The sequence below is a fragment of the Prinia subflava genome, chromosome 1, assembly GCF_021018805.1.
Source record: "Prinia subflava isolate CZ2003 ecotype Zambia chromosome 1, Cam_Psub_1.2, whole genome shotgun sequence".
NCBI lineage: Eukaryota > Metazoa > Chordata > Aves > Passeriformes > Cisticolidae > Prinia > Prinia subflava.
This window is the reverse complement of record NC_086247.1, coordinates 22,179,914-22,206,630: the sequence shown is the minus strand read 5'-3', so window position 1 is coordinate 22,206,630 and position 26,717 is coordinate 22,179,914. Positions and strand designations below refer to the sequence as shown.

Sequence of the window (26,717 nt, the reverse complement as noted above, 5' to 3'; positions counted from 1 at the left end):
GACTTAGGAAAAATTTCTTTCTGTGAAGACAAATATGACTGGTTTGGGTTCCTATTCACAGGGTTCCTGTTCTTGAAAATCTGATGTTTAAAAAATATTTCTGTAGAAGAAGAAGGTCAGAAACAAACCTGAAATGATGGCACTGGTGGTGAAGAACACAAAATTAATGGGGACAACTGCTGTTGCTTCATACAGATGCATTGCTTGATTCAAGAACCTGCAAGAAAAGCATTATTGCATCTCATGCCTACAAGAGGTTTCTTGCACTTTAAGTCAGCTTAAGCCATTCTTGTCAGTTTGACAAGACACACTTGACAATGAATGTGACCATTTCTTACCACAATAGCCCTGGACATCATACAAATATTGAATTTACTTTCTGGTTTTGACTCTGCAGAGTACAAATGAATAGGTGAAAGCAAGAAGGTTGGCATGGATTCTTCTGGCCATAGGTTCTCAATGGACATATTTTTTAAGCACTGCTGGAAAACTTTTGTCTGCCACAGATAAGGAAGGAATGCTAGGGTATTATTGCTTATGAACTGCAGTGGTTCTTGGAAGCATTGCTGCCTGCAAGCAGCCAGGGAATAGTTCTAATTTAAACAGGTTGTGTAAGGGTATACTGGCATCCTGGACATGAAATGTGAGTTCACATAGGAACTGTTTCACTTTGCTGGAGTCCACATTGCTGCTACTGCTCAAGCTAGCTTGGCTGAAACACCTATTTGTATGTTTATCCCTGCAATCACACCCCAGAAACACTCTGTCCTGTGGGGAAAGTCCAGGAAGGTGGCTTCAAGCTTGTGCTCTTTGGGTTGGAAACTCTCTGCCCTGCTCTTCCAAAAGGCAACAGGAACTGTTGCCAGAATCGTGAGCAGGACCACAGGAGCACGCACAGCACACAGACCTGCAGGACTGAGACACTGGCCGTGGAGCAGCCTGCACAATCTGCAAAAAGGCAAAGCAGTTAACCCACTTGTACAGAGACCACAGCTATCAACATTCACCCATGGAGTGATGAATCACGAGCTGACACTGTGGATGCACCTGTAGATATTCTGTTATATGAATGGTCACTTCAGAGAGAAAAGTCAGGAGTCTGCAGAGTATATTCAAGCCTGTAAAAAGAACCACACTTGAACATTTCACTGGTGCAATATATGTGCACAGTAAAAATCCAAGCTTGGATCTGTTTTAGCCATTAAAATAATTGTGGGGTTATTTTAGCAACTGTTGAACAGTCTCCATGGTGCTTTAAAAATAAAGAAATCCTACATATCCACAGGATAGTCAGGATTTTGAAGTCATTGAAAACACCTCATTATTTTCTCCCATTTGCAACAAACTTGGTCACAGGGACTAAAACAGTGATAGCAAGGCCCAGCGTTGGATCCAGGAGATTGCTGCAGCACAGGCTCTTCTCAGCTAATGAATGACAGTCCAAAAAAATAAGAGAGAAATCAAATAAAATGAAAAAATTAGGCTGACAGCACTGTACCTGTTAGAAAATGCATCCAAAAGAGTAGAGAGAAAGGGACACTGGGCCCAGGGAATGAAATGGGTGCGTTTCACTTCTGCTTTAATTTGGGCCAGCAAAAGAAAGAAAGAAAAAAATTACAAGATGGAGAGGTTAATTCAGCAGCTTCTTATTTAGCAAGCTCCTATTTCCTATTTTAAATGCCTGGAGCTGTTCTCCCAGCGAAGACAAGCTGGATGTAAATCACTTTATAATCTGTTACAGGGGAGTTCCTGAGTCAGCCATGGAGAGTCAGTGCATAATAATGCATGGACTTTCTGATTCCACATGGGAATGGTATGTTCTGCCACGAAAAAAGCTGGGTTGGCTTTTCTGCCGGAAAATAATCATGCAAGTAACTACTCAGGCTCACACTGGAGCAGTCTAGATGAGATTACTGAAGGCTGCTATCAGCACCAGAAGCAGAGGGACAGGCAGAAAGGGAACAGACTCTGTTCAGCTGCAAGACATATTTTACCAAGCTGCCACCCCCAGCAATCTGCAAAGGCAGCATAAACCAATCACTTCACAGACCAGAGGCCTGCAGGGGAAACTTGAAAGGTACAATCCTAGAGGACAGCAAAGTGAAACGTGCAGATTTAACAGAGGCAGTGAGAAAGCTGGCATAAACTCTCTTCTTCAGTCTGACTGGGGCCATACAGCTGGGGGACAGACATAAATAATGAGGATAAACACAGCCATTTGATTATTCAGCAATAAAGATTTCTTCTAAAAGTAACCCTCAATCGACTACATAAGCATAAATTTTGCTTAGTGAGTTAAGACCTGTGCCAAAACCAGGCAAGTAAATTTGGGAAGACCTTGTTGAAGGTGATAATGAGAGGAGGTGGTGTCCATAACAATCAATTATAAACTAAGAAATAAAGTTTAAATAAACAATACAACCAGCTGGAGGCAATTTATGCATCTGTCAAGGCTCTGCTAGAATTTGTGGCCTTAAAATGCAACTTATATGTGGAATCATTATCAATACTAAATAAAACTGTCAGATAAAACATGTAGGAAGATTAGTAGGTAAGTAGAATCTCACTTACTTGATTTGGAAAGCACAAGAAGTTGCCATTAAAACAATCATGATATAGAAAATGGAGTAAGTTAGCTGCATTTTCCCCTTCACAGACAGTGCTATCATGCTGGACACAGCCTTAACAGCAATGACAGTCAGTGATGCTGAAAGGGAAAGGAAGAGATTAGTAGGGCAGGACTCAGATTAGTAGCGAGGGAGGACAAGGACTCAGGCCAGAGCCACAGGCCTGATCACTTAAAATAGACTGAGGAAGGACTTGGGCACCTAAAACAAGTGTATGATTTTATAAATGCTTGCTAAGCTACTGTATAAGCTCAGTGGCCTTAGATCCAAGTATGCTTTGTGTTTTGCCTTTAAGTCTTTTTAGCACATTGGACTCCCAGTTGAAGGTGCAACAGCCTCTACATCTTCCACACATACTTTATTTAGCTCCAGCTGCTAATTTGGAGCCCATGTTACAGTGTTCAGGACATACCTGAGAGGTCTGGTTAGCTGTTCAAAGCAGTTAGGATGCCTCTTTATAGCAGCCTGCATGTGTCACTGGCAGCCTCAAATAACTTGTCACCCTCAGGATCTCTCTTCTGAAACAGGAGCTGGACAAAGTTGACTTCTGGGATCACATCCCAAAGCCCCTGACTCTCCCCATGTGTTAGATATATATGAAGAGCAGACAAAAAACACAGGGGTCTGCACTTCATTTCAAGGGCAAGGCTCTTACGACCATTTACTGGATTTATCCCATAGAAGGAGTACTTCAGTAATGTTTTGTCAATCCATTTAATCACTATCATTGCATCACCACAAACAAATTTCAGGCAGCAGGCAATGGTTTTAATACATGTCACCAGTTCAGAAAGGTTTTGCAAGACAAATCTTTTAGAAAAGGGGCTGAGAGTTTAGCTAAGAGTTACTTTACGTTTACTTTTGGAGCCCTTGGTTTGTGGAATCTAACCCAAGAAATCTGTGATTACTGCAGAAAAAAATGTAACAAATTAAAAAACCCTAAAAATTTCAAGAGTCAGGCTGCAGAGATGACCTCTGAAGAAAGGTAGTTGACTGTCAGGAGCACCATCCCCCAGCTGAGATCCAGTTCCACCCTCGTGCAGGGCTGAGGAGTGTTGGATTTCAGTGGTCTGATTCATCCTCCTGTAACATTCAGATTGGCAAGGAGACCTGCACTGTGCAAAAGGTTCAGGCCAAAGGTTGGGAGAAAAGGAGGGGGAAGAAGAATGAATGCAGGCCTGAGGGTTTGATTGCAAGCATTTTTCTTATAGAAAGTCCAAAAGTTCAGGGGGAGTTTAAGAGTTGCATACACCCTGTGATGATCCTGTTCATCACCATGAAATTCACTGTTTTCATGACAACCTTTCCACTCACCACTTTACTTCTCTCTCTGTAATGGAAACAGGTGAAGTGCTTTAACAAACACAGCTGTAAAACTGAGCAGAGGTCAAACACTGGCCAGCAGTGGTGCAAATGCTAAGATACAAAGTCAAAACCACACTCAAGCCCCAACAAGACAGCCACATAAAATTGAGATCTGCACTTTAACATGGGGAAGTTATTATTTTGAAAGAACTCTTACAGGTAAAAATGAGTATTTTGAATTGTTCTGCTAAGGATAAAGTTTGCTTTTTTTTTTTTTTTCTGATGGAAGGGCAGTTTCCACGCCTTATAATTTTAGCAAGACAGAAATGAAAGCACCTGGGGATTTGGTTGGTTGGTTGGTTTATATCCTTTGAGAAGTGAAATGATCTTTTCATTAAAGTAACTCCAAAACAAGTTTCAAACTTAGGAGTTGTTTTCTCTGTCAGAATGACCTCCCCTCAAAGCTAGTGTGACAAATGATGTCACTTTCCAGCCATAAGGGCAGAAACCTCTGAAATCCCACTATAATCTGAAATGTTTCCCTCCCAACTTACGATAACAGTATGTACATGAGGTAAGATGATTCTCCCCAAATGAATTTGCAGAGCTGTACTAAGCAAAAGTTCATCAGATTTTGTGATCACCTCTGTATTTTCTTGATGGTGAAAGTACCTTGCATATCCAGTGAAACACAAGGCTGCCCTCTCCATAAAGAAACCTTTCTACATTTAATTTAAGTGCTCTGTATGAACACTCCACCAGGATTATATCACCTTCCATGAGCACACACCCGTTCGGCAGGCAGGGCCTTGCAAGGGCTGTCCCTGTGTCACACAGCTGGGAGCAAAGTAATGGACAATTTTTCAGCCCCTCCACCACTTCACTCAGCAGAAAGGTCATAGCCCAATCAGAATGTTCTAAGTGTAGATTTGTGGGGACTGCCAGGCTCCAGGACAGCTGCAGGAACTAGAGTCAGATGCAGTTCTGAGTTTCATGCTCAAGGGAAATGTCAGCATTTCAGAAGGTCTCATGAACCAGGATTTGTTTGTGTCTTTTTTAACAGAGCAGAAATAATGACACATTTTCCCTCAGGTTGCATAAGCTCACAAAAGCCTCAGCGGCCACCAGCTGAAAATGTATTTTGGGTGATTGCAGCCAGACCACTGGACTGCAGTCAGTGCCTGCCAGGGCACAGGTTTGCAGCCTTGCTGCCATTCTGCAGCTCCGTGTGTCCCTTTCACACTGGCGGCATCAGGGCTGGCAGGATGCAAGGGAGAGCCAGCAGGGCTGTGCAGACCAACTGCTCAGGTCTCCAAGGGCTTGCTCGGAGCAGAACTGCAGCAGTGATGTGTAGGAACACATCTGGAAATCTTCAGGCTTCCAGCTATGCAGAAAGAGGCTGGACCTTTGCTCAGGAGTGCACAGTGCTTCACACTCCTCATGGCCATGTTGGAAGCTGCAGAGCAGCTCAGGTGAGCTTTGCCAGAGCTCCAAGACTGCTATAGGAGCTGGGGGAGAGCCACACTCACACTTCCCTCCTCCTAATCAAGAGCCGCTAGACGTCAGGCTCTGGGGGCTCTTCCACTCTGCCTCATGCAGGGAACATGGAAATCTTTCAGTGCTTCTGCAGAGCTACAGATCATAATGTTCCTAGGGCTGGGAAACCTACATAGGAATACTGTCCCCAAAAAGTTCTGAAAGCCTGAGTTTTTCAGCTGAGTAAGAAACCACTCAGGGATCTGAAGGAAGGGAGTTAATAAATCTGTGAGGGTTTTTCACATTCAGTTAAACCCAAATTTTGTAACTGGAAAACTTCAGTGAAATTCTATTTTATCAAAACCCTCATGGTCATCCGTATTGGGTTGAAAAAATGTAACCAAAAATGTGTACTCTATTTTCATCTACTGAAGCGGGTTGGGAGATACTGTTCTTTATCTCTTGTAACTCTAGGGGGGGAAGAGGACAGATGCCTTCTGTTAATGGGACACCTGATAACACCAGATAAGGCAGTGCCTCCTTATCTCTTCCTCCACCCATCTTCCTCCGAGGGACATCAACTGTGAATGGGCCATTTAAGGCCTCTCACATGACTGATAACATCACCTCATTCCATTGGCTCCCACCAAGTGGGAGGAGACAAAGCCTTTCCCCCGGAATAAAAGCAGCAATCCCAAACACCAAGATAGCTGGTTTTCCACTGAATCCTTAGAGGAGGACTGGGCCCATCTTGCCAGCACTGGACTATTTTTTTCTGCAGGATCATCTCTACTGCACAGAACAACATCTGTTACTCCAGGAAGACGCATTTGCACTGCTTCCAACATCCTGACAGCAGGGTGTCAGGTCATATCTCTGACTCTGTCAGGGTTTTCTAGGACTTTTGTTTGTTTGCTTGTTTGGTTTTTTTGTACTACTGTATTTTACTTTTACTATTCCTAGTAAGGAATTGTTATTCCTCTTCCCATATTTTTGCCCGAAAGCTCCTAATTGCAAAATTGTAATAATTAGGAGGGAGGGGTTTTTTTTTACATTTCCATTTTAAAGGAAACTCCAGTTTTCCCTGACACATATCTGTCTTTCCAAACCAAGACATCATCTCCATTAGAAATGTAAGTCTTTGCAGACTTGTGGTGGTGTGTTTTTCTTTATGTATAATTTTGTAAACCCTGTTGAATGGTTTGTTCCTATTTCTCCCCTCAGGTGGATGGTTTTACCTGAAGTTTTCTCCTCCCTCGCCTGGTTGTCATTCACCCCCTAGACCTGCCTCTTACTCTATGTACATAAATGTCATTCCTCCCTAATGCCTACCCTTTGTTCTAGAAAGTTCCCTGTCAGTCCTTGTTGTCCCAACCCCTGCCTAAACTCCTCCTGGGAATTCCCCTATTCCAGGAGGCCCCATTGGCCCATGTGACCCTTCCCACTCCCATTGTCCTTGCTATTGGTTGTCATTATGAGCCCCTCCTTAATCTCCTCCCTGTTGTATCCCTGATGGGTTGGAGAATTGTACCCTCCCCCAGTTCCTCTCCCGTTTAAAGACTGTGCCCATTGCTGATTTTTGGCTTCTTGTCCCTGACCCTCTTGGGGAATAAACTGCTTTGAGAAACACCTGGAAGGCTCCTCCCTGTTCTTCTCCCTGCTCCTGGATGCTGTACCACAGCTGCTGTTGGGAGCAGCCCTGCTCTGCCTCCACCCACACCCTTCCCGGTCATGGGGCCACTCTCAGCACGGTCTGGGAAGGGGCTAGCTGGGATTCTCCAGCACCAATCACAGACTGATACATACACCCACTGAACTCTGAGAAGATAACCTTGGACTTCAATGGCACCCTTCATTTCAACCAAAGGCTTGTGTCCCATGAGGGTTTCACAGAGAAATGACAAGACAAGGAGAACAGAATTTGTCACATGGGGTGGTGAAAATTCTTGCTATAACCCTGCAAGCACAGGACCTTTAGAGATGAACTCCTGACATTTCTCCAATTTATTCAAGTTTAACTTTATTGAAAGCTGCTGATAAAATGATCTCCTGCATTCCCCTGGTTATTGATTGTGGTGAGAATGATAGAAAATGAAATTCAGTGGCCCAGTGAGTTGTTCTTTTTATTCAGGAGAGGTGGTAAAATATGAAATGTTGCACATGCTAATAGTTATAGATAATTAAAAGTTGCTGTACAGTCACAGCATATCACTGCATTTGTTTACAGAGCACTTAAAAGATCTTCAGCTGCTCTGCTTTAGAGAATTGATTTTCACACCCTGCTCTCCAAAACAAAGTTTTGAGTAGTCCGCTTTCCTAGGATCTAAACCTAAAGTGTTATTTAAAACAAGTTTCAGAATACCATTGCACATAGCATATTAATTTGAGGGCGTCTGTAAAATAGAAATAGTTCCAGCAATAGGCACAGAAACTGTTTAATAATCAGCTTTTCTCTTCAAAAAGAGACCCCAGTAAAAGTCATGTGAACTGTTTCAGTGATTCTTTTTCAGCACGCTGCTTTGAAATGGCTCTAATCTAAAGTGTCTGGAGAGATGGAGTGACAAGGAATTATCAAGTAGCAGACAGGAACATTAAAGTGAATAACATGTTCTTACCCAGTAGAGCTACCATCATTAACAAAACCATGATGTGTTTCACAGCCTTTCTTTTGTAAAAATAGAGGAGAATGCAGAATATTATAATTTCTAAAATCTGAAAAGAAAATAAAAGAAAATTAGAGCTGTGAAACTATGTAATAAATGCTTAATTCAAAGTCTTTGAGATGTCACATTCATTTTTGCTGCTCTATCTGTTCAAAGCAAAGAATGGCTTTATAAAGTATCTTCTGCTAAAAAATAACTACTGACTACTTGACTAAGCTATCAAACAACTGTTGGCATTTATCTTTCCTGTTATAGCAGAAGTTAAACTTTGAGCATTTTTATATCTTCAGGTTTTCATTTTGCACTTCTGTCTTTATTTTGTCACTGTTAGTGTTGAGAAGACTTCTTTTAATGTGACAGCAAAGCTACTGATATTTATCAGCAATAATACTTACAGAAACGATGTCTATAATTCCTATGGAGTAAAGCACAGCTAAAGGAAGAGCAATCTCTCCTTTTAGCTATAGTATTCCTGATGATGTGATTCCTTCATGATGTGCCAGCTTATTTTTGCTACCCTCTTTGCCCTTCCCACCATTCCTACTAAAAACACCCTTCAAAACTTTGTCCAGATTTTCTGCCATACACTGTAAGGAGGAAAGCATTTATTTCATATGGTAGTTGTCAAATCACAGGTACCTACCAGGACCTTATCTTGAAATGTTCAATCACACACTAGGAGACCACACTATTGGATGTATTGAGATGGTGAAGCAGCTCCACCTACACCATGCATGGTCCAGTTTTGCTCCTTCAATAACATGTGACAGCTAAATGACCATTAAATTTGCTGACTTCCTTTTCATACATCTCTGCAGGTTCCCACAGTAACTCTTGCCATCTCAAAAGCCATGGGTATTTTACCTCCTACCCAAAGGGGTTGCCCAAATATCCCTCTATGCTTAAAGAAAACAGCAAGTGCAAGGGCCATAATGCTTCTGTGAAGCCCAGGAGACTTATGAAAGCAGGAGTGATACACCTTTGCACTAAGGGGTGCTCAGAGGCCTGGTAGCCTTAGAGACAGCATAAAGATACATTTGCGCACGTCAAAAAGTAATCAAACAGGGGAAATAAGATAGAAAGTGAGATTGTCATCATTACTAAATCTCATTATTGTTAATTTTTGCCAACAAAGCAAATCATAGAACACCAGTTAATCTCTTTGATTTTATCATCAGCATACTATTTCATGTTTTATAATGCCACTTCACTCTTAAATCAACAGCCACCATAAAGCAGCACTAGACTCAAAAGTACCTGGGTGTTGTGCTGATGAAAGTTCCAAAGAGGTGACTGAACAGTTACTAGTGATGGTAATATAATGTAAGTAGCCCATTTCTCATTTTGGAAAGTGACTGCAGTAGGAAAGCTGTCAGCTCTGCCCAGTTACTAAAATTCTCTGCCACCCTTATACCCTGTCCAATTCTGTAATTTAAAAATATTAATAGAACATAATTATACTTTAATTCAATTTTTATTTACCTTCACGTGGATCCCTTGTTCCGGAAGACAATCAAGAGACAATTGCATTTCAAAACATGAAGAACACAAATTTGGATTTTACACCACCTTTCTTTTAAAAATGCCAAATATTTATCACAAGATTAGAAAAACCAAAACAACAAAGTTGGGGGTGTTAGGTTTGTTTGTTTTCCAAATGTGTTGAATAGAATAAAGCATTTGGCTGAGGGTTAATTGAAACAAACAAACAGAAAAAAAACCCCACAAGCCATCCCTGGATTACCAGGCTGGTTGGATAACCTTTGCAATCTCTTGTGAAGTGCTGGTCTTATCTTCCTCCAGATTGATGCCCCTCCCCACCAGGCTTGCACCCAGAGATGAAAACTTGGCCACCAGCTGGGGAAAAGAGGCTTCTGTCTCAGTCTCACAGTAAGTAACCTGGCCAGCCTCTCCAGCCTTATTCGACAGTGCAACACTGGGTAAGACTAAATCAGGAACCAAGGCACAAGAAACATCAAGATCTGCAGACAGGTGAGTTCATCTTGGCCTCCCTATTGAAAACTATGACAGGGTTTTGAGGGGACTTGAGAAGTAAAGGTGGCAGCTTTGCTTTTCTTGTCACTGCCCAACACATCTCCGTGGGTCAGAGGGGAATATCACATTATCAGGCCGCAGCTACAGCAGCCACCAGGTAGCTTCATTTGCTATTCTGACTGGGAAGAGTTGGTAACAGAGCAGAAGAAATCTGTGCTGAGTTAATACTCCCCGCTCAGAAAGGTACCCACATTAAGAACAGAGTCCCAGAGATGTCCTAGGTATCCTCTTCTATGACACACCAGTTCAGGACTAGCACACAGGATGGTGGGACTGGGACAGGGCCATGGCACCAAGTAACATAGCACTGTGCACTCTGCTTCCCTCACCAGTGCAAACCTGAGCACCAGTCACTCTTCCCAGACCCTTGGTGTGGTTACCACAGACTGTGCAGAAACCCATGAGGCAACCCTACTGCAGGCAGCTACACCTACATTGATTCATTTTATATTCTCTAGACAATTGCAGCAGGAGGATGCATCATCATCTGTCCTGTCACTGAGATCTCAAACTGTGCAAGATCGTCCAAAAACAAGCCAAGGGACAGTCACTGGCTCAAACTGTTCCATCACAGCAGCTCTGTCATTCCACTCCCTCTTCCACCTCAGTCCAGCCCCTTGAGTGGCAGGCAGTGCCAAGCAGCCCCAGCTTTGACTGAACCAGGTCATCATAGCTGGCTCTGTTCATCAGCCTTCTGTTGGGACTCACTGTCATCTCTTCTCCTGCTAAAGCTACAATGAAGCTCCACTGTGATCTCCTGCTTAAAAGCAAACCAACCCACCAAGAGACACATCTGAAAGGAAACAGCCAAGCAAAATGATCAAAAGGACACAGGAGTCCCTGATGGCAGCTCTGGAAGGGGAGCACAGGTCTGTGTGTGTGGCTGCCTCTACCTCCTGGGGCAGCCATGTAGGGCCAGAAATGGCAGTCCTGTGGCCAAACCTAGGGACATAAATGATGCTTGCTTTTCAGGGCTGCTGTTTTAAGTTTACTCAGCTCTGTCAAGTCCCACATACTAAGCTGGAAATCCAAACAATTAGTTCTCAGTACTGCCCAGCAGCCTAACTATTCTTTCACGGTTCTCTGCCACTTGGTGAGCCACCTACAGGTCATCTTTAATAGGAAGACAAGGGAGAGTCTGTGACAATTAAGTTACACTGCAAGCAGAGTCCATGGCTCCTAACAGGGCCTCACACAGCTGGGGTGCACCAGCTGCTGCCTAAAATTGTCTTCTGAGAACTACCTAAAACAGTCCTTGGTCTCATCACTGATAGCTGTGGTATTGATAAATATGAAGTCCAGAAATGTGAATGGCATAGATTGTATCAGCTTCACATACTCTGTTTAGAGGGAATGAAGGAACTTCACCTGCTTACAATCATCCTTGCTGTTACAACTAATCTCTACTGAGGTCTCCTCCAGCCCACATCTCACCAACATGTTTTAATAATCATGATTTCCATGTTTCTAAGCATTACCAGAAGGCACCAAAACAAAATACCACACTGTCTGCCTCAAATGCTTTTCTGGCATATACAGGATAGTCTTCTAGGCACTTCAAAAGAAAAGCAGAAATGTTTTGAACCTGATTTTGCAGAGTTTAAATATTAACAACTCAATTCTTACTACGCTTCTGTTTAGGGAAACCTAAGAGCTTCATCTATGATTTATGTCTTCTGTAGAGACTCAAAGTGCACATAAGCAAAACAGAAAAAAACAAGCTAGGATAGTCATTCTTGTTCAGACATAATTAAGTTACTGCAGAGTCTCAGAAGGTGACTTGAAGCTGTCTTGTGGGAATTAGAGGCTACTTCTGCGGAGTATACCAGTGGAGTGCCACATGGGGATGGTTTACCACCCACAGAGAACATTTCATACCATTGGAGCTTTGTATTTCTCAGCAGACCACACTTAGGGGTTACTTTTAGAAAGATTGTTGGACTGCATTATACTTCTGTACTGTCTCCTCGTTGTATATTTACACTGGAAATTCTGCAGCTTCTGCAGCATTTTTTTATATCTCAACAGCCAACCTATGCTAGGCATTTTACAACCAATTTTGAAGAGCTTGTTTCCTGCCCAAAGAGAATGTTTACAGCAGGGTTTGCTTGATCTTCCAGCAGCATACTAGGGAGATCAGGCTGATATCTCAGTCTCTTGTGGAGCCTTGTGGAGCCTGTCACTCGTCCTCTTTCTTTGGTCAGAGGAAGCTCAACACGGATGAACCCATGGAACTGAAGGAACACATAAAATCTGATGTATTATTGGGTCAAGATTTGCTGTGTATTTGCTCCATCCTGCCCTACAACATATGCTGTACATGTAGGATTAGATGCTGGCTGAGGTAGGGAAAGGAGATAAGAGGAGAAAAAAGTTCAGAGGTTACCTACTGCCTTCTCACAATGTCCCCTAAGAAGAATGCAGCACAGTCTTCCTATGCATTCAATTGTGTTCTTGAAAATTTTCCTGAAATGAAGTTAAAAAAGTCCTCAGGTGGAGAAAAGACCTTTTCCAGGAACCTGTTGTTTTCAAGAAAATGTGAATGGTACATCACACAGAATTTCTGGTGTCACCAGGTGTGGATAGGGAGTTTTCTCTCTCCACTATTTCTACACCAATGGGTGGATCAACAATTTAAAATCAGTGCCTAAAATGTCAGGCTACTTTATCACCTGTAAGTGGAACTGCATGGTAAAGGGTGATAGTCAGTAGAGAAGAAAGACCACTGATATCCCTATTTTGAACTCCCTCCTCTTACTCCGCTGATTGCATGGACTTCTTGAAGCTCTTCTAGATGCTGAAGCTACCTTTAGTGGGTACCTCAAAACTCCTGGGTATTGCCTTCAAAAGCCTCTCTACTGCCTGATTGAAAGTACATGTTGTGAGTTATACAGCATGGATATTTTTTCCACTATATCACCATCTTTCAGGATTTTTTAAAGGGCACAAAAAAATTGAAAGAGATTTTAAAATGCACAAAAAATGAAAGAGAATATCAACATTTTTTATGGTAGCATGTAATTTGTGTTTAATCAGTAGTTCATGGATAGTTAGATGCACGTAAAGTCTGCAGGTTGGTTAAAAGATTAGGGCCCTTAAACTGTCCACTCAGTGGCTTTTTAAATGAGATTCCTACTAAGAAAAGCCTGGGCACTAAGAATCTAACTTGAGTGAGTCCTTTTACAGGGAAAAAGTAACTGCTTCTGAAGCTCCTCTATTGCATCTTTTACATTCAGCTGGAGGAAAACATTTTTAGTTTTCCAGAGGCAAAGAGGGACAGAAATTCATCCTACTCACTCTGGTCTTGTTCCTGATGTTAATGAAACAGATCAAAGAAGATGTATGGTGTTTGAAGTTTGTATACAGATACGTTAATCAAAATGGTATTTTTGTGTTTGAATTCTATCTCAAGTTCAGATTAACCTAAGTCACAGTGAAGTAGGCCCTTCACATCTCAGCTCCATACAAAGCTCCTTTCAGCCAGGCTTAACAACATGGGAATAAACCAGAGTGATATGAAGGACAAAAAGCAGGACCAAGAACATACATAGCCTGATTTTTTAAAAGCACAATTCCATCTTATTCCAGAAAAGCCCTGAAACTTAGATGTTTAGGCAGACAGGGTGGCATGAACACATATATAGGACAGTACATATATTTAGGTTTTCTCTCAAGTTCCCCAAATATCAAAATCTTTCCACTCTTGTTGATCCTGCACGAGTATGACTTTCCCCTGACATGTAGTTAAAAAATATCTTTTGTTGCTGCATATTTTCAGTTTGGGTTCAGTAGGATGATGAGAGACTTTCCCTTCTATGAAAATCACACAATTTATCTTCAGGAGCAGTTTTCTTACCACTAATTCATAATGCTATAAAAAGCCCAGGAACCCCAGCTTTTCTGATTAAAGGAGTGGTGTGAACCAGATACTCACTGAATATACCAAAAAAGGCCAGCTCACTAAGTAATTCTGCACTTGTCTTGCTGTGAGCTCTTGAGGTACATTTGGAGTGAATGCCACCAACAAGTATATCCCTGTTATTGTCAGTGTTCCTCCTTTAAAGAAAAGGACATGTTACTTTGGCAGTACAGTAATTGGTAATCATGGTCATACTTGACCTCCAGCTGATTCAGAAATTGTATCTAGAAGAAAATTTAAGTCCATTTAAACAGATCTATACTTAGGCATTTGGATTTGTGGTCTTATCTAGTCTAATTTTTATTAAAGACTCAAAAGAATTTTGGAAATATGAAAAGAAGTTGTCAGTAAAGCCATGTGAATTAGGGTTGCAACTCAACAATGCATTTTCAAATATAGTCAATTCTAAACCCAAGTGTATGACAGAGGAGAATTCATCCTTTGTATTTCTCCCAGCACAAAGTGCATCACACAAACTTAGCCTAAACTGAAAGGACAAGCTTACTACTAGTGCAGTCAGTCAGATCCTTTACCAGTGTAAATAAACACAACTGTCCCAAAGTCAATGTGGCCACAGAGATCTGCACCAGCCATCAACCTGCCCTGGAAGCATCAGATGCAACATATGTGTGCCAGTCCAGTGCTCAAGTGAAGCTGTCACAGGGCCAACGTGCTGGCTGCTTCCAGTTGTATTTGCAGATCTATGAACTGCTTTATAAAAGGATGATTTCCAATAGACTATTCAGCCACTAGGTTGCCAGGGCCCCTTTTCAAGGTCAAACTTGCATTATTATGCTTTTAATAAAAATCTGCAAGTTCTGCCTTGTGGACATCTGCCTGTGACAAACACAGATGTTCATTGAAGTATCAAGATATAAGTGAGATTATCCTAAGATCATAAACTGTATTGGATTAAGGCAGATATTAGCTAATCAATTTTTCTTCAAGTGATCTTTGAAATTCTTGGTAAACCTATAAATCAGTGCAGAATGCAAGGCTCAGGAATACGAAACAAAGCACATCCGGAGGGCTTTGTTGGCACTGCTATCTCAAACAATTCCCTTGGAAAAGCAGAACTGTGTTATATTTATGTGCTTGCAAAACCATCACCATATTTCCCATCATACAGCTCATTCTTATGGAATGTAGCAACATTGTTAAATCCATCTTGCAAAGTCAAACTCACAGAAATAAAATAAATCAGCTGAACACTAGTTAAAGCAACACACAGTGTATAAGGCCATAAGGGAAACATGATCAGTGAAGGGAAGGGGGGGTTGAATTTAGCAGCTGAGCTGGCAAACTTGGATTCCAAACCTAAATAAATCGTATATAGTATTCCTGGAACGATACTGAACAGATCTCTCCAACACATTCAAGAGAACAGCTGTCCTCACTACAGTTTGGACAATCAAGCCTAAATGTTAGGAACCCACAGAAGTATCAGGTGCCCTGCCTCAGGTGCACTGTCCCAGTTGAGATGGCTTGGTGTAAAGCCCAAATCCTGATATGTGCTTTTCTCCCACTATTACTGCATTCAAATGGGCAGTTTTGATATGCAGAAAGTCTTGAATACAGACAAAAAGTTGACAGGCTTTTACAGTCAGGACCACATTTCCCAACTGAAGACTTGACAATATGATTTTTATTTTTTTTTTAAGTCATAAAACTAAAACCAAAGGGAAGTTATCACTTTAAATTGAGCTTGAATTTTTGTGAAATATCTACACACTAAGAAAAAACCCCTCATATTCAAATAAGTAATATGTAAATTCCCTGTTTTTATCTATTCTGTGTTGTACTCATAAGGTAATATTAAAGACACCCTCAGAGGCAAAAACAGAAAATGAAATAAATTTGACCAATAAGGACACATAAGGAATGAGTTGAAGTTGTAAGAGCAGAGGTTTTGGGAATACAGTCTTTTCCTCCTGCATTGATGATTCTCGCTCTTTTTATCACTTTTTGCCAATTTTGAAAGTATCTGCCTTGAAGCACTTGCTTGGGAAAGTGGGAGTGTGAAGGTGGGGGGCTGCGTGAGAGTTACAGCTTGCTAAGCATATGGCAGCACACATGTCTAAATTAGCAAATGCTTACTTACCCAATATATCAGCAGTCCTCATGGTCTTCTTTAGGAAAAAGACAGAAATAAATCCGCTACCTAGAACAGAAATATAAAGACCTTTATATATATACATGTATTTGTTAGAATATCAAGTGCTATAGCAAAAACCTGCCCTGGGACAAGTTTAAATATATCTCATGGGTGTTGCTGTTGCACTATACCATGATATAAACAGCCAGCAGTCCATTTCTGCAGCCCACCAACACTCAGTTTCTGTAAGATTTCAGACATATCCAGCAGGCCCTTACGTGGTTGAAAAGATGCAATGCCCTTCTATTTTCCCACACAGGGACACTGCTTAAACTGCTCTGATTCAGTCATATGTGGAAATGTCAGGAAAACTGGGCACAGATCAGCCTTACTGTTTCACTCCCCATTTGGGTACCAAGTCACTGTATGGACTTGCTCAAGGCAACCTGCATCATAGAACAATAAAATTCTGCTTCTTTAGTCTTCAATCTGTTAGAGGCTTATAAGCAGTGTAACAGCAGCACAACTGAGAAGGAGAAAATCACTGCAAAAACACAGTGTTCAGCATGAACTAAGTGCTCATGATGTCTGCAGACAAAACCCGACACATGCACTGTCCATGCTCTTTCAGATTGACTTGCTCTGGAAGGAAACAATTGGAAGTGACTCCTAGAAATTATTTCCTGTTTTCTGAGGAACACTTTCTCTTGTTCAGCTCTTGCATCTGGCCTCTGCCAGCTCCTGGTCCTGCCTCTTCAGGATGGGCAGCAGTGGGGAAACGGGCAGCAGTAGTGGTTGGGGCAGGTTTTGTGGTTAGCAGCTCAGTGTGGACATGTGCTAGAGAGGAAAGAAGGGCTTTGAATTAAGGATGGATGAGACTGGGAGACATGGCTCTATTCCAGCACACAACATCTACCTCTACAAGAAGAAGAGGCTGGATAGCTCCTCTGTAAAAAAGATGGGTTAAGTCCTCTGTAAGAGATGCATCAGTAATATTAGATTCATTCAGAACCCTCAAAGAAGGACTGCTCAGGACCAACAGTCAAGGAACACATTGAAATAGAGTCATGGGATGCTGCTACAAGAGCTCTCTAATTGTCTACAGCAAGGTTTATTCTTGAAATAACAGTTCAACATTTTTACAACTATCTTTGCCTCTTTATCTCTGTTATTCTCATGGAAAATTTAATTTGTGGTTAGCTAGTAGATGTATTCCAGAAAAATATAGAGAGATTCATACCAGGAGGTAAACAGAGAACTGGAATTCAGCATCAGGCCTCTGTTTTCCAGTCAGTAGAAAATCAGATATAGCAGAAGTCATAAAATTAAACTGCACCAAGAGTGATGGGGGATCTGTGCAAACGAGTAAGTGCAATAAAAGGATCTTCAGCTGAAAATGCCTCATTGAAATTAGGTTGCCTGATATGGTTTTCTTTATTCAATTTTTCAGTGACGACTTTGCCTGATGGTATCCAGGCAACACTGGTAATAGCAGAACTACCTAGGTTTAGAAAAAAAAGAAGGGACAAAACCCAGGAAAGAAGCAGCAGCATCCAAAATAGTGCAGGAATTAATTACTGCTCTGTCTCCTTGCTCTCATATCTTTCACAAATCCCACCTCAACCCACTCACCTAGACAGTCTCTGTCACAGCAAAGAGCTGCTGCATAAAGGACTGATACCTCAGTGATTTTTTTGCTGTCCTTTTTGTTTGTTTGCTTTGAGTACTCCATGTCTGGGCTCTCTGCATTCATTAGAGGTCTAGTAAATGCAATTCCACTGTTGGCATCCAATTTGGGGTAAGATGAGTTATGCCCAAGTGTCAGCTTAGGGGGAACACAGCCTCTGAGGCTGGCAGTGGGAACAAGGAGGTGCTGGAGTGAAGCCAGGGAATGAAACTTGTCACTCTGCTTTAATAATGCATTCAAATGCAGCAAGCTCTGTCTCCAGAGATAGCTGGTATTGCACAGAGATCATGAGCTTAACAGAATCTGTGTATAATTAATACTCTTTATGATGTAGAGTAATATGTAGAGGAATCTAAAAATAGGAGAGGTTTAAGAACACATTTTAGACCATCTGGGAGTAGAGAAAAAACTGAGGTAGGAGGGGAGGTACAATAAAAAGGTGAGGAGAAGGAGACCTGGGAGATACCCTGAACAGAAAAGACAACAGTCTCTGGGGGTAAGCTGCCAATGCTCCAGTTGCATTCAAGGGAAGAAGAAAAGGAAATGGGGTAAATCTTAGAGAATAAGCAGAGAACAGTTACACAGGCCTGATGAGATGCTAGAAGACTGTTGTTTAAATTTATTGGGGGTTCCCGGGGGTGGTCCCCCGGGAGACCCCCAGGTCCTTGTGGGGCCGTGGGTGTTCCCGTGCTGGCAGGCAAAGAGACTTCAGACGCCGGTGGGGTGCTGATGAGGTGAGGGTTTATTCACTGAGGGAGGGGGGAAGGGGAAGGAGAAGAGGGAACGTCCGGAGGCCTCCAGGGGAAGGGGGGCAAAGAGGGCAGAGCCTTCTGCCTTAGCATTCTTATCACAGAGGTTCAACGGGGCGCGGTAACATTCTCCAGCCAATGAGGTTACAGATACAGGATATTGCAGGGAGGATACAGACTGGGGATAAACCATACATTTCCCAGGGGTGAGCCAGAGCAAACCATTTCCATAAAATGCAATCCCACAGAAGACATACATGGCTGATCAGAAGCCTTGCAAACTCTGGCTGTTACCTCCAGGACTAAATTTTAAGCAAGTTATGGTAGCATGGCTAAGAGAACATGATGTTTTAATTTTACTTTTGTTAGTTTTCTGGGGTTTAAGCTCCCAGGTTTGACTTTGGGATAGTCTTCCATATTCTTCAATTTTCGAGGTAGGCTGGAATCAGATTAAAACAAAGGAACCAAGAGCTGATTGTCTTGATGCAGACAGGTCAGAGAGGAGGGGTATGAAAGGAGCCCTGGGAATGCAGGCTGGTGTTTGCCAGTTTTGCTTTCTGCTGGCTTTGCAGCCTTCCCTGGCTGGCAAGACAAACGACAGACACCAAAGTGTTCCACAGGAGCCCAGTGAGAAATCCACACCCCTCCCAGCTGCTCTGCTCCCCTTCCTTAGCTCCTTTGTGCGCCCACTTACAAGCTCAGGTGCATTCAGTTGCTTAAGACATTAACTCCTCCTGAAAATGCAGTTTCAGACAATGTGCTAAAGGGCCAACACACTCTCTGCTCTCCTCTCTGCTGGATGGCCTCCAAGCTGATCCTGCTTTGAGCAGGAGGTTGGGTTAGGCAATTTCTGAGGTTCCTTCTAACCTGAGTTGTCCTAGGACACGTGAACTCTTTGCAGGAGAGTAAGTGGCCTACCAAATATATGAATATAAGCCCTTGCTGTATCCCAAATTCAGTTCTTAAATGCAGACCTGCTGAAACTGCCCAGATTCCCCTCTCCTTTCCCACCCTCCCTCAGATCCCAGGTGAGGTGTCTCACATCTCCCCACCTCTCCTCCTCTCTACCAGTGATGTTATACCCCCATACTTTCCTCCCAGCCCATTTCCCCTTGACTTCACCCTATCACCACAGTGTAAGTTTAATTCCCTACCATTCAGCTGTAATATTTCCTTTCCCACACCAGAATTCTCTTGTTCTCCCTCCACAGAAACTGTGCTTCCTCCTCCTCCTCCTCCATTATACTGATGTGAGAGATAAATTATTGAACATTATGTTTAAGTCTGTGAGTGAATAGACTGAGGAACTCAGGCAATTGCTGTGCTGGAAAGTATGAATATATCTTTGCAATGGGGGTTTTGTTAGCTTTCTTAAAAAAAAAAAAACAACAACATAGACAGTTACAGAGATTGAGATCTGTGTCAGAGTGAGGAACGTTGTTGTTTGTTCGTTTTAATTGGTTAGCAATAGGATACAACACTACAGAAATGCAGATAAAAAATCATGTCAGAATAAGCTGGCAGTAGCTCGGCAACAAAAGCAATTTATCTCTGTTCTGAAGCCTTGCTGGTTTTGAACCACTGGCTCTGGAAATACAGCACATGGACAACCCTAGGCCTGGATTATCAGCCTTCAAGTCATCGAGGCAAAGACTGCATCCCTGGTCATCTGAGAAGACTTGTGCACTTTTGGGTGAATCAGAATAATTTTTAGCTTTTTCACTAATTACTAAGGTAAAACTTTCAAAAGTAGACAGAGATCCAACTCCCATTCCCAGTGACAATGGTAGCCTGCTAGATGAAGAGAAGGGCAGAAAATCTGTGAGATGATCTGTTAAGGATTAAACATTACAGAACCAACACATCCTAATGTAATCCTTGAGTTTGTTTCATGCCTTGATTGCATGCTTATATTAATATCCATAATTTGAGAAGTAAATAGGTACTATAAAATGCTTGTATCTATACAACAGAGCCTTTGTTAATGCTCATGAAACTCAAATGGAAAATATGATCTGACACTACATCAAAATAATGATAAATAAAAACTGTTGAGTGGGAAATGAGGGAAAAGGCATTCAGGAGTTTAACTGTTATCTAAAAATCTTCATCTTTTCATACATCAGCATAAACCAGGCTGATTTACCTTCATTACTGAATGAATATATTCATTATCTATTGAATGACTGTATATTCATTGCAGCATGTGAATTTTAATGTAAATTGAAAAAAATTATTAAAAATTTTGAGTTTTTTCATTATATGCAATTAAGTGACTTGAGCAAGGGCTGTAATGGTGCTACACATAGCTCACTCAGCTGCTCATTCTTTTAGGAGAGTGATCTTTTACAATTATCTCCATATGTAGGTTTTCTCCAGCACAAATAGAAATAAAGAGCAGTGTGATGTGTGGGTTCTGCCACTAGCAGACAATGAATGGTGAGAATCCAGCTTACAAAATAACTCCTCTGCTTCCTAGACATGAAAGCTGCAGTTGGGATTGGGATCTGTTTGTTTCTTTAAGAAAGGGATAATACACAACAGAAGAAGTAAAAGATAGAAAATACATACTGATTCATAGCATGTATTCTCTGTATTTTGTCCAATCCAGCCATAAAAAACTCAAGTGAGTGTGCAAGATTTATTTTTCCCTATGCAAAACTATTTCACTATGTTCCACTATTAATCTGTTTTCCTGATACTCAAGCTATTTATGAATATGATATTTTTACCTTTTTTACTGTCAAATCTTACATGAAATAATTTTTGTAACAACTGTTCATAATTTCAAATATTAGCATATCCTTTATTTTCCTTTTTTTGATTCCTAGATGAGTTTTATGTACAATCTAAAAAGATTAGTGCTCTCCTCATAAATGCATAGACTGCTTGCTACTTCTGTCTTCTCCAACAGTTTAAAAAAAAAAAAAAAACAAACCAAAAACCCACAAAATTTTATATTTGCTTTAAATGTTCATTTTCTTAAGCTTAACAGACTCAGTCAGGTAAAGGCATTTAAACTCACCCATCCAGAAAACACCTCACTGGTGGTCTGGATGAAATACCAAGGGATAAGAACTAGATATGATTCAAAGACTATTGCACCTCTCTCAGTTTGTGCAACAATACTTCACTCTGAGACCAAGCATTTGCTCTCTTCTATGCAACTTAAGGGTGTGCTTCCATCAAATCAAGCAGTTTGAGTTCACCCACTTGATTTTGCCCTAAATAAGTGGAGCAGTACTCAAGTTTACAAGGATGTAAAGTCACATTGCTGCCAGTCACATTCCAAGATGTGACCTCAAAGCATGCTTTATATGAACAGACCCTCAGCCCATATTCCAAGCTGAAGTGATTCAGGACCCTCCCAGTATTGAAAACCTGAAGATGCTTCAATCCATCCCCAAACACAAGCTGTTGTAGTCTGCCACAGAGTCAGGAAAATCTGGAGAGATGATGAGTTATCTAATGCATTTAATTGCTGCAGCTTAAATGACACCTGGGAACAAATTCATTACCTCTAATTTGCTTCTAAAACCTATTCTTAGTTTATATGATGGAGAGTAATGCTCCACTGAATACAAAGAAAGACATTACAGATACCTCTTGACAGCTGTCCTGCACACTGAACCCGTAACATTTCTAACATGATCAAAGATTAGTACTGGAAAAGCGGTGAACAAAACATGAAACATTTTTCCCCATCTGAAAAAATTGCTCAGAGAGACCATTAAGATGAGCTTAATTCTGGAACCTGGATTACAGGACATACTGCAGAGAGAAGGAAAAATCCTGAAAATCCTTTTGTTGCATCTTCTAAACAAGTACAAATCAAGTATTTTAAGGAATAGTTTGGTGACTGTTTCCTAGGTATCATTAATAACAGAGTCCTCAGAATTCCAAGTTCTTGGGCCACAAAGATGTTACATTACAGTGAGTGGGAGAAATCCATTTCTACAAGAGTATCTGAGACTCTTCCTAAAGTACATCAGGAATATAACTTTTCAAAGCCTAAAGTCCCTCACTGCTGTTTACAAGGAACATATAAAAATGCAAAGGGATCTTAACAATGTCAGGCTAAGTGTGGCAAGTATAAAACAACTCCCCACAGAATCAGGAACACTGCAGAACAAATGATCTCCAATGCCACTGGCCTCTCCTCACCTTTTCCATCCTCAAGTCATTTCTGCAGGCAAAAGCAAGATGATGAGCTAAAAACCACTGCAACCTAAAATTACCCAAGCTACGTGTAAAACATGAGTTTTACTTTTTAAGTATAGAAAGTTTCTTAATGATCACATCAAACATGTATTACTCCTCCACTTTTAAATTAAAAATTTACTAATTTCTCCTCTTGAAGAAAACAACTGCTGTCTTCTCAAACTATTTAAAACCCTGAACAGATGTAGAGCTTTCATCATTGCAACCACACAGAGAAATACTTCCACTGTGTAAGAAGAAAAACATAGTTTTTCTAGCTTAATTCTAAAAAAAAAAAATATTTAAATCTCTTGGTGCCATGCCAATTCATGATCTTTGGTGCTATATTCTTTTTGGAAGAAGACACTGGAACAATCCAGCTCAATAGAAAGAGGCACAAACTTTTCACTATTTAATTGATACCGGGTTAAGTGAAAAATTCAGTTGGATGTAGTTAAATGTGGTAGCAGAGCATAATAGATGTTGGCTCCATCTATTTTAAGATGCTTCCCGTCTCAGAAGTCTGGAGATATATGATGGGTACAGCCCAAATCCATTCTGGGCAGAGACTCCAGTCTGCCTTATCCTCCTCCAAACCCTAGTTTCCAAGCAAAGGAAGCTTTCCCTAAAAACCCACAGTCCCAGAGACCTGCAGAGAGTCCCCTAGATGACTGGACATACTGCAAAGCACATTTCTCCTCTGCACACCATATGTACTGCATTTCTAATGTCAGTGACAGTCAGCCCCTACCATATGGGACATGTTGACAGTGAATTTGGCAAAAAAATGCTTCTCAGAAGGCTGGATTAGGGTTCAGGTACGCATTTGGAGTTTGTTATCAAGTACTAAATTTGTTCCTTTAAAAAAATTAATTCATGAAAGACACACATTCAACAGTACCTCAAAAAAACCTGTCAGCTAGACTCTGCAAGGGCCACCCTCCACCACTTAAAAAAGGTCACAACTTAATGAGAAAAATATTTCTTGATCTTTTAAACTGGAAGACCTGCTGCCTGAACTACCCTGTGCCCAGTTGTTAGCAGATGATGCACATGTGACTTGGGCAGTTTGTCATTGCACTAAATAATGAACTCTTTTAAAATTAAAAGGATGCTCTCTCTGGCTTTAATTCCTGAAGACAGGAAAGAATCTTGTAGTAGGAAGTGTTACTGGGAAGTTTTTGCTGTAATTGGCTGTCTACATGATTTTTACTTGCTCTTCCTTAAGGGAATGTTTGCTAGACTAAATAAAATTTCAGATATTTCTATTGTTTGGGCTATAAAATGAATACTGTCAGCTGATTTATGGGAATGAAATATAAGATATTAAAGTGCTTTCTGGGATCCTCCAGAATAAGCCTTCTGGGCCAGTTTAAAAAATGAAAGTGAAGGATGAGAATTATGTAAGACATAACAGTTAGGAAAATGGTTTCTTGGTATTTGTTGTAAGTAAGGGGAGAATGAAGGAATCATCAAATGCAACATTTCTTTGCATTTTGCAAAAGCAAAGAAGGAATCTGCTGGGATAAAATTCAACCCTAAATGTGATCTTTTTCAGTTTAATAAATATTGGGATTTTTCTTCCTACTCTGCTTTCTGCTTTTTCTTTCTAATTATCTGTATTTGTATTTTATTCAGTTTGGACAGCAAATGAGATTGGCCAATATTCTTTGATGTTCAGAGATGTCTGACAATGCCTACAGTTCTTACAGATATAACTACTGTCACCAAAATCACACTGGGATATGTCATATTAATTTACATTTTCATCTCAGGTAATATGTCATTCCTTTCTTTGATAACTCTTTTCTACTATGATGAACTAGCATGGCTTTATATCTGAAATTCTGCAATAGTTTAACATTAAAGGTTACAGTAAATTGCCTGCAGTTTCCTTCCCCCTCTCTCTGCTAAATTGCACCCACATATTGTTAGCTGCTTCCTTCCACTACAGCTAGGCAGTCCACTGGGAAGATATTTCATATTTTCTACCTTTCCATGGAGAATCCCTCACTGCAATGTCACTTCCAAGAACGCAACTGGTAGCTGGAGACTACGAAATGTTACCACTTGCCCACAGCAAGTAAATGAGCTCCAGCAAATTCAGAACAGTTGAGATCTCTCAGTCCTGGATGTTTCAGCTGTGGATGTGAAGTGACCAGGTTAAGGGATGCAGCTGCACCCTGTATTCCTGTTTTTACAGCTTCCATACAACATTGCCCACTCTACCCTGCTTTACACTAGCACAGCATGAAGACAGATTTTGAAATGTGTGTTACTTTGTCAAAGAAACAGGCATCTCATGCCTGGGCACCTTAATAACAAAAAACCCCACAGGAAGTAAAGAGTGAGATCATATCACTTCATCTAAAGTCCAATTAATCTGTACAGAAAGGAATAAATGAACGTATTTATTAAAGTCCATAAATGCACTGAACATTTCTGGTAATTTCTAGGCCCTTTTTGTCACACACTGCAGAGTGTCAAGCACATTTGCCCACATCAACATGAATCATGGTGATGGGCAGGGAACAGGCAGCACAAACCACTTGGTGTGATGGTAACAAAGAAAACACATTGTAAGTACTCAGGATCAGAGCACAGCTCTGTGCATGCAGAGGATGCCAGTCCCCCTCTTAGGGGCTTGCAGAGCTGGCAACACTGTCACAGCACTGGGCAGGAGCTAGCAGAGCACAGAGTGACACAAAAGACAAAACCATGGAAAAAGAAATCTATTACAAGAGTCTTTGATTTAAGCAGACTGTTTTTGTCAAACTGTCAGCTCATGTAAATATATGAATAATTTCTTTTCAAACCACGACATTAACATGTTCCTCTTGTGTTCCTGCTGCAGTTTCTGTGGTATTATTCCTCTAGCCAGAAGCAAGCATTTGATTAAAGCATATACCCGAGCAAGACACGGCAAATCATCTCACCTATGACAGAAACACATCCCAGTGGAGCAACGAGAGTAACGGGGGCGAGTCCATAGGCTGTGAAGTTGCCCACCTCTGCAAGGCCCAGGAGGGTAATCCCACACCACCACAGCTTGCTCCTGTAGTAGGGCTTCTGCTCCACTTGGCAAACCAGTCGGAGATGAGCGCATTTCTAGAAAATTAATTATTAGGAACAGGCATGAATAGAAAGACTTCCATTGTGTTCTTATGTCTGACAGAAGTGGAATAATTAAGAGGGCTGTCAACCTCAAGTTCCCGGAGTGTTGAGGTTTTCTTTTTGAAAGAGACTTCGAGCTTGTTGTTGCAGAGCTTTGTATTAACTCAGCGCTGCTTCAGATATGCTTTCTTAGCTATGGTGGCAAGGGCTGAAAAACTGGGCCTTTGAATAAACCTGAAAAATGCTAAGTGAATACAAGCTAGTGCTTCCTAGCTATCACTGCACACATCTGTTCCTGTCTCAAAGCAATGCTCAGCAGTTGTGCTCTGAATCTGGAAACACTCAAAGGCAGGAGACGGGGCAGAATCAGAACTGTGGCAACAAACTGGGACAGGGGAACAGACAGCAGGGCGTTCCTGTCCGTGAAACCTATCCTCACCAGAAATACACTTTCAAAATGAAAAAGGCAGCACTTAATCACATCTTCTGTAGGGAGGACTCTAAACTAATTAAATAGAATTTATGCTTTGGCTACAATCTCCTGTTTGACCTTAGAAGGAGACCATAAGTAAAGCATATTTTCTAAAGAAAAAACAGTTGGCACAGGTATAACATATACTCAAATAATACTTCATCAACACTTCCTGTTACATGAGGAAGGTATCATTGGCACAAGTTGTAACTGTTTTTTCTCTGGCTGTACAGCAAGAACATGTATATAGCAAGACAATTTGTCTTTGTCATTGATCTTCTGAAACAGAGTACAGGCAGTCTCCATCAAGAAAGTGCCATTACTGGGAATAATGCAATGTTACCAAATTAATTCT

General features: G+C 41.2%; 1 protein-coding gene across 1 annotated transcript in view; it reads right to left on the bottom strand.

The window, feature by feature from the left end:
• NIPAL2 (NIPA like domain containing 2) overlaps positions 1–26,717 on the bottom strand; it is a 51,717-nt gene that overhangs the window by 3,765 nt on the left and 21,235 nt on the right. Inside the window, exons 3-8 of the mRNA XM_063390453.1 lie at positions 25,713–25,884; positions 16,147–16,206; positions 14,061–14,182; positions 8,024–8,120; positions 2,572–2,707; positions 129–217 (exon numbers count right to left, since the gene is read on the bottom strand). Coding sequence (XP_063246523.1) covers positions 129–217; positions 2,572–2,707; positions 8,024–8,120; positions 14,061–14,182; positions 16,147–16,206; positions 25,713–25,884 — 676 coding nt within the window. The remainder of the gene's footprint in view (positions 1–128; positions 218–2,571; positions 2,708–8,023; positions 8,121–14,060; positions 14,183–16,146; positions 16,207–25,712; positions 25,885–26,717) is intronic.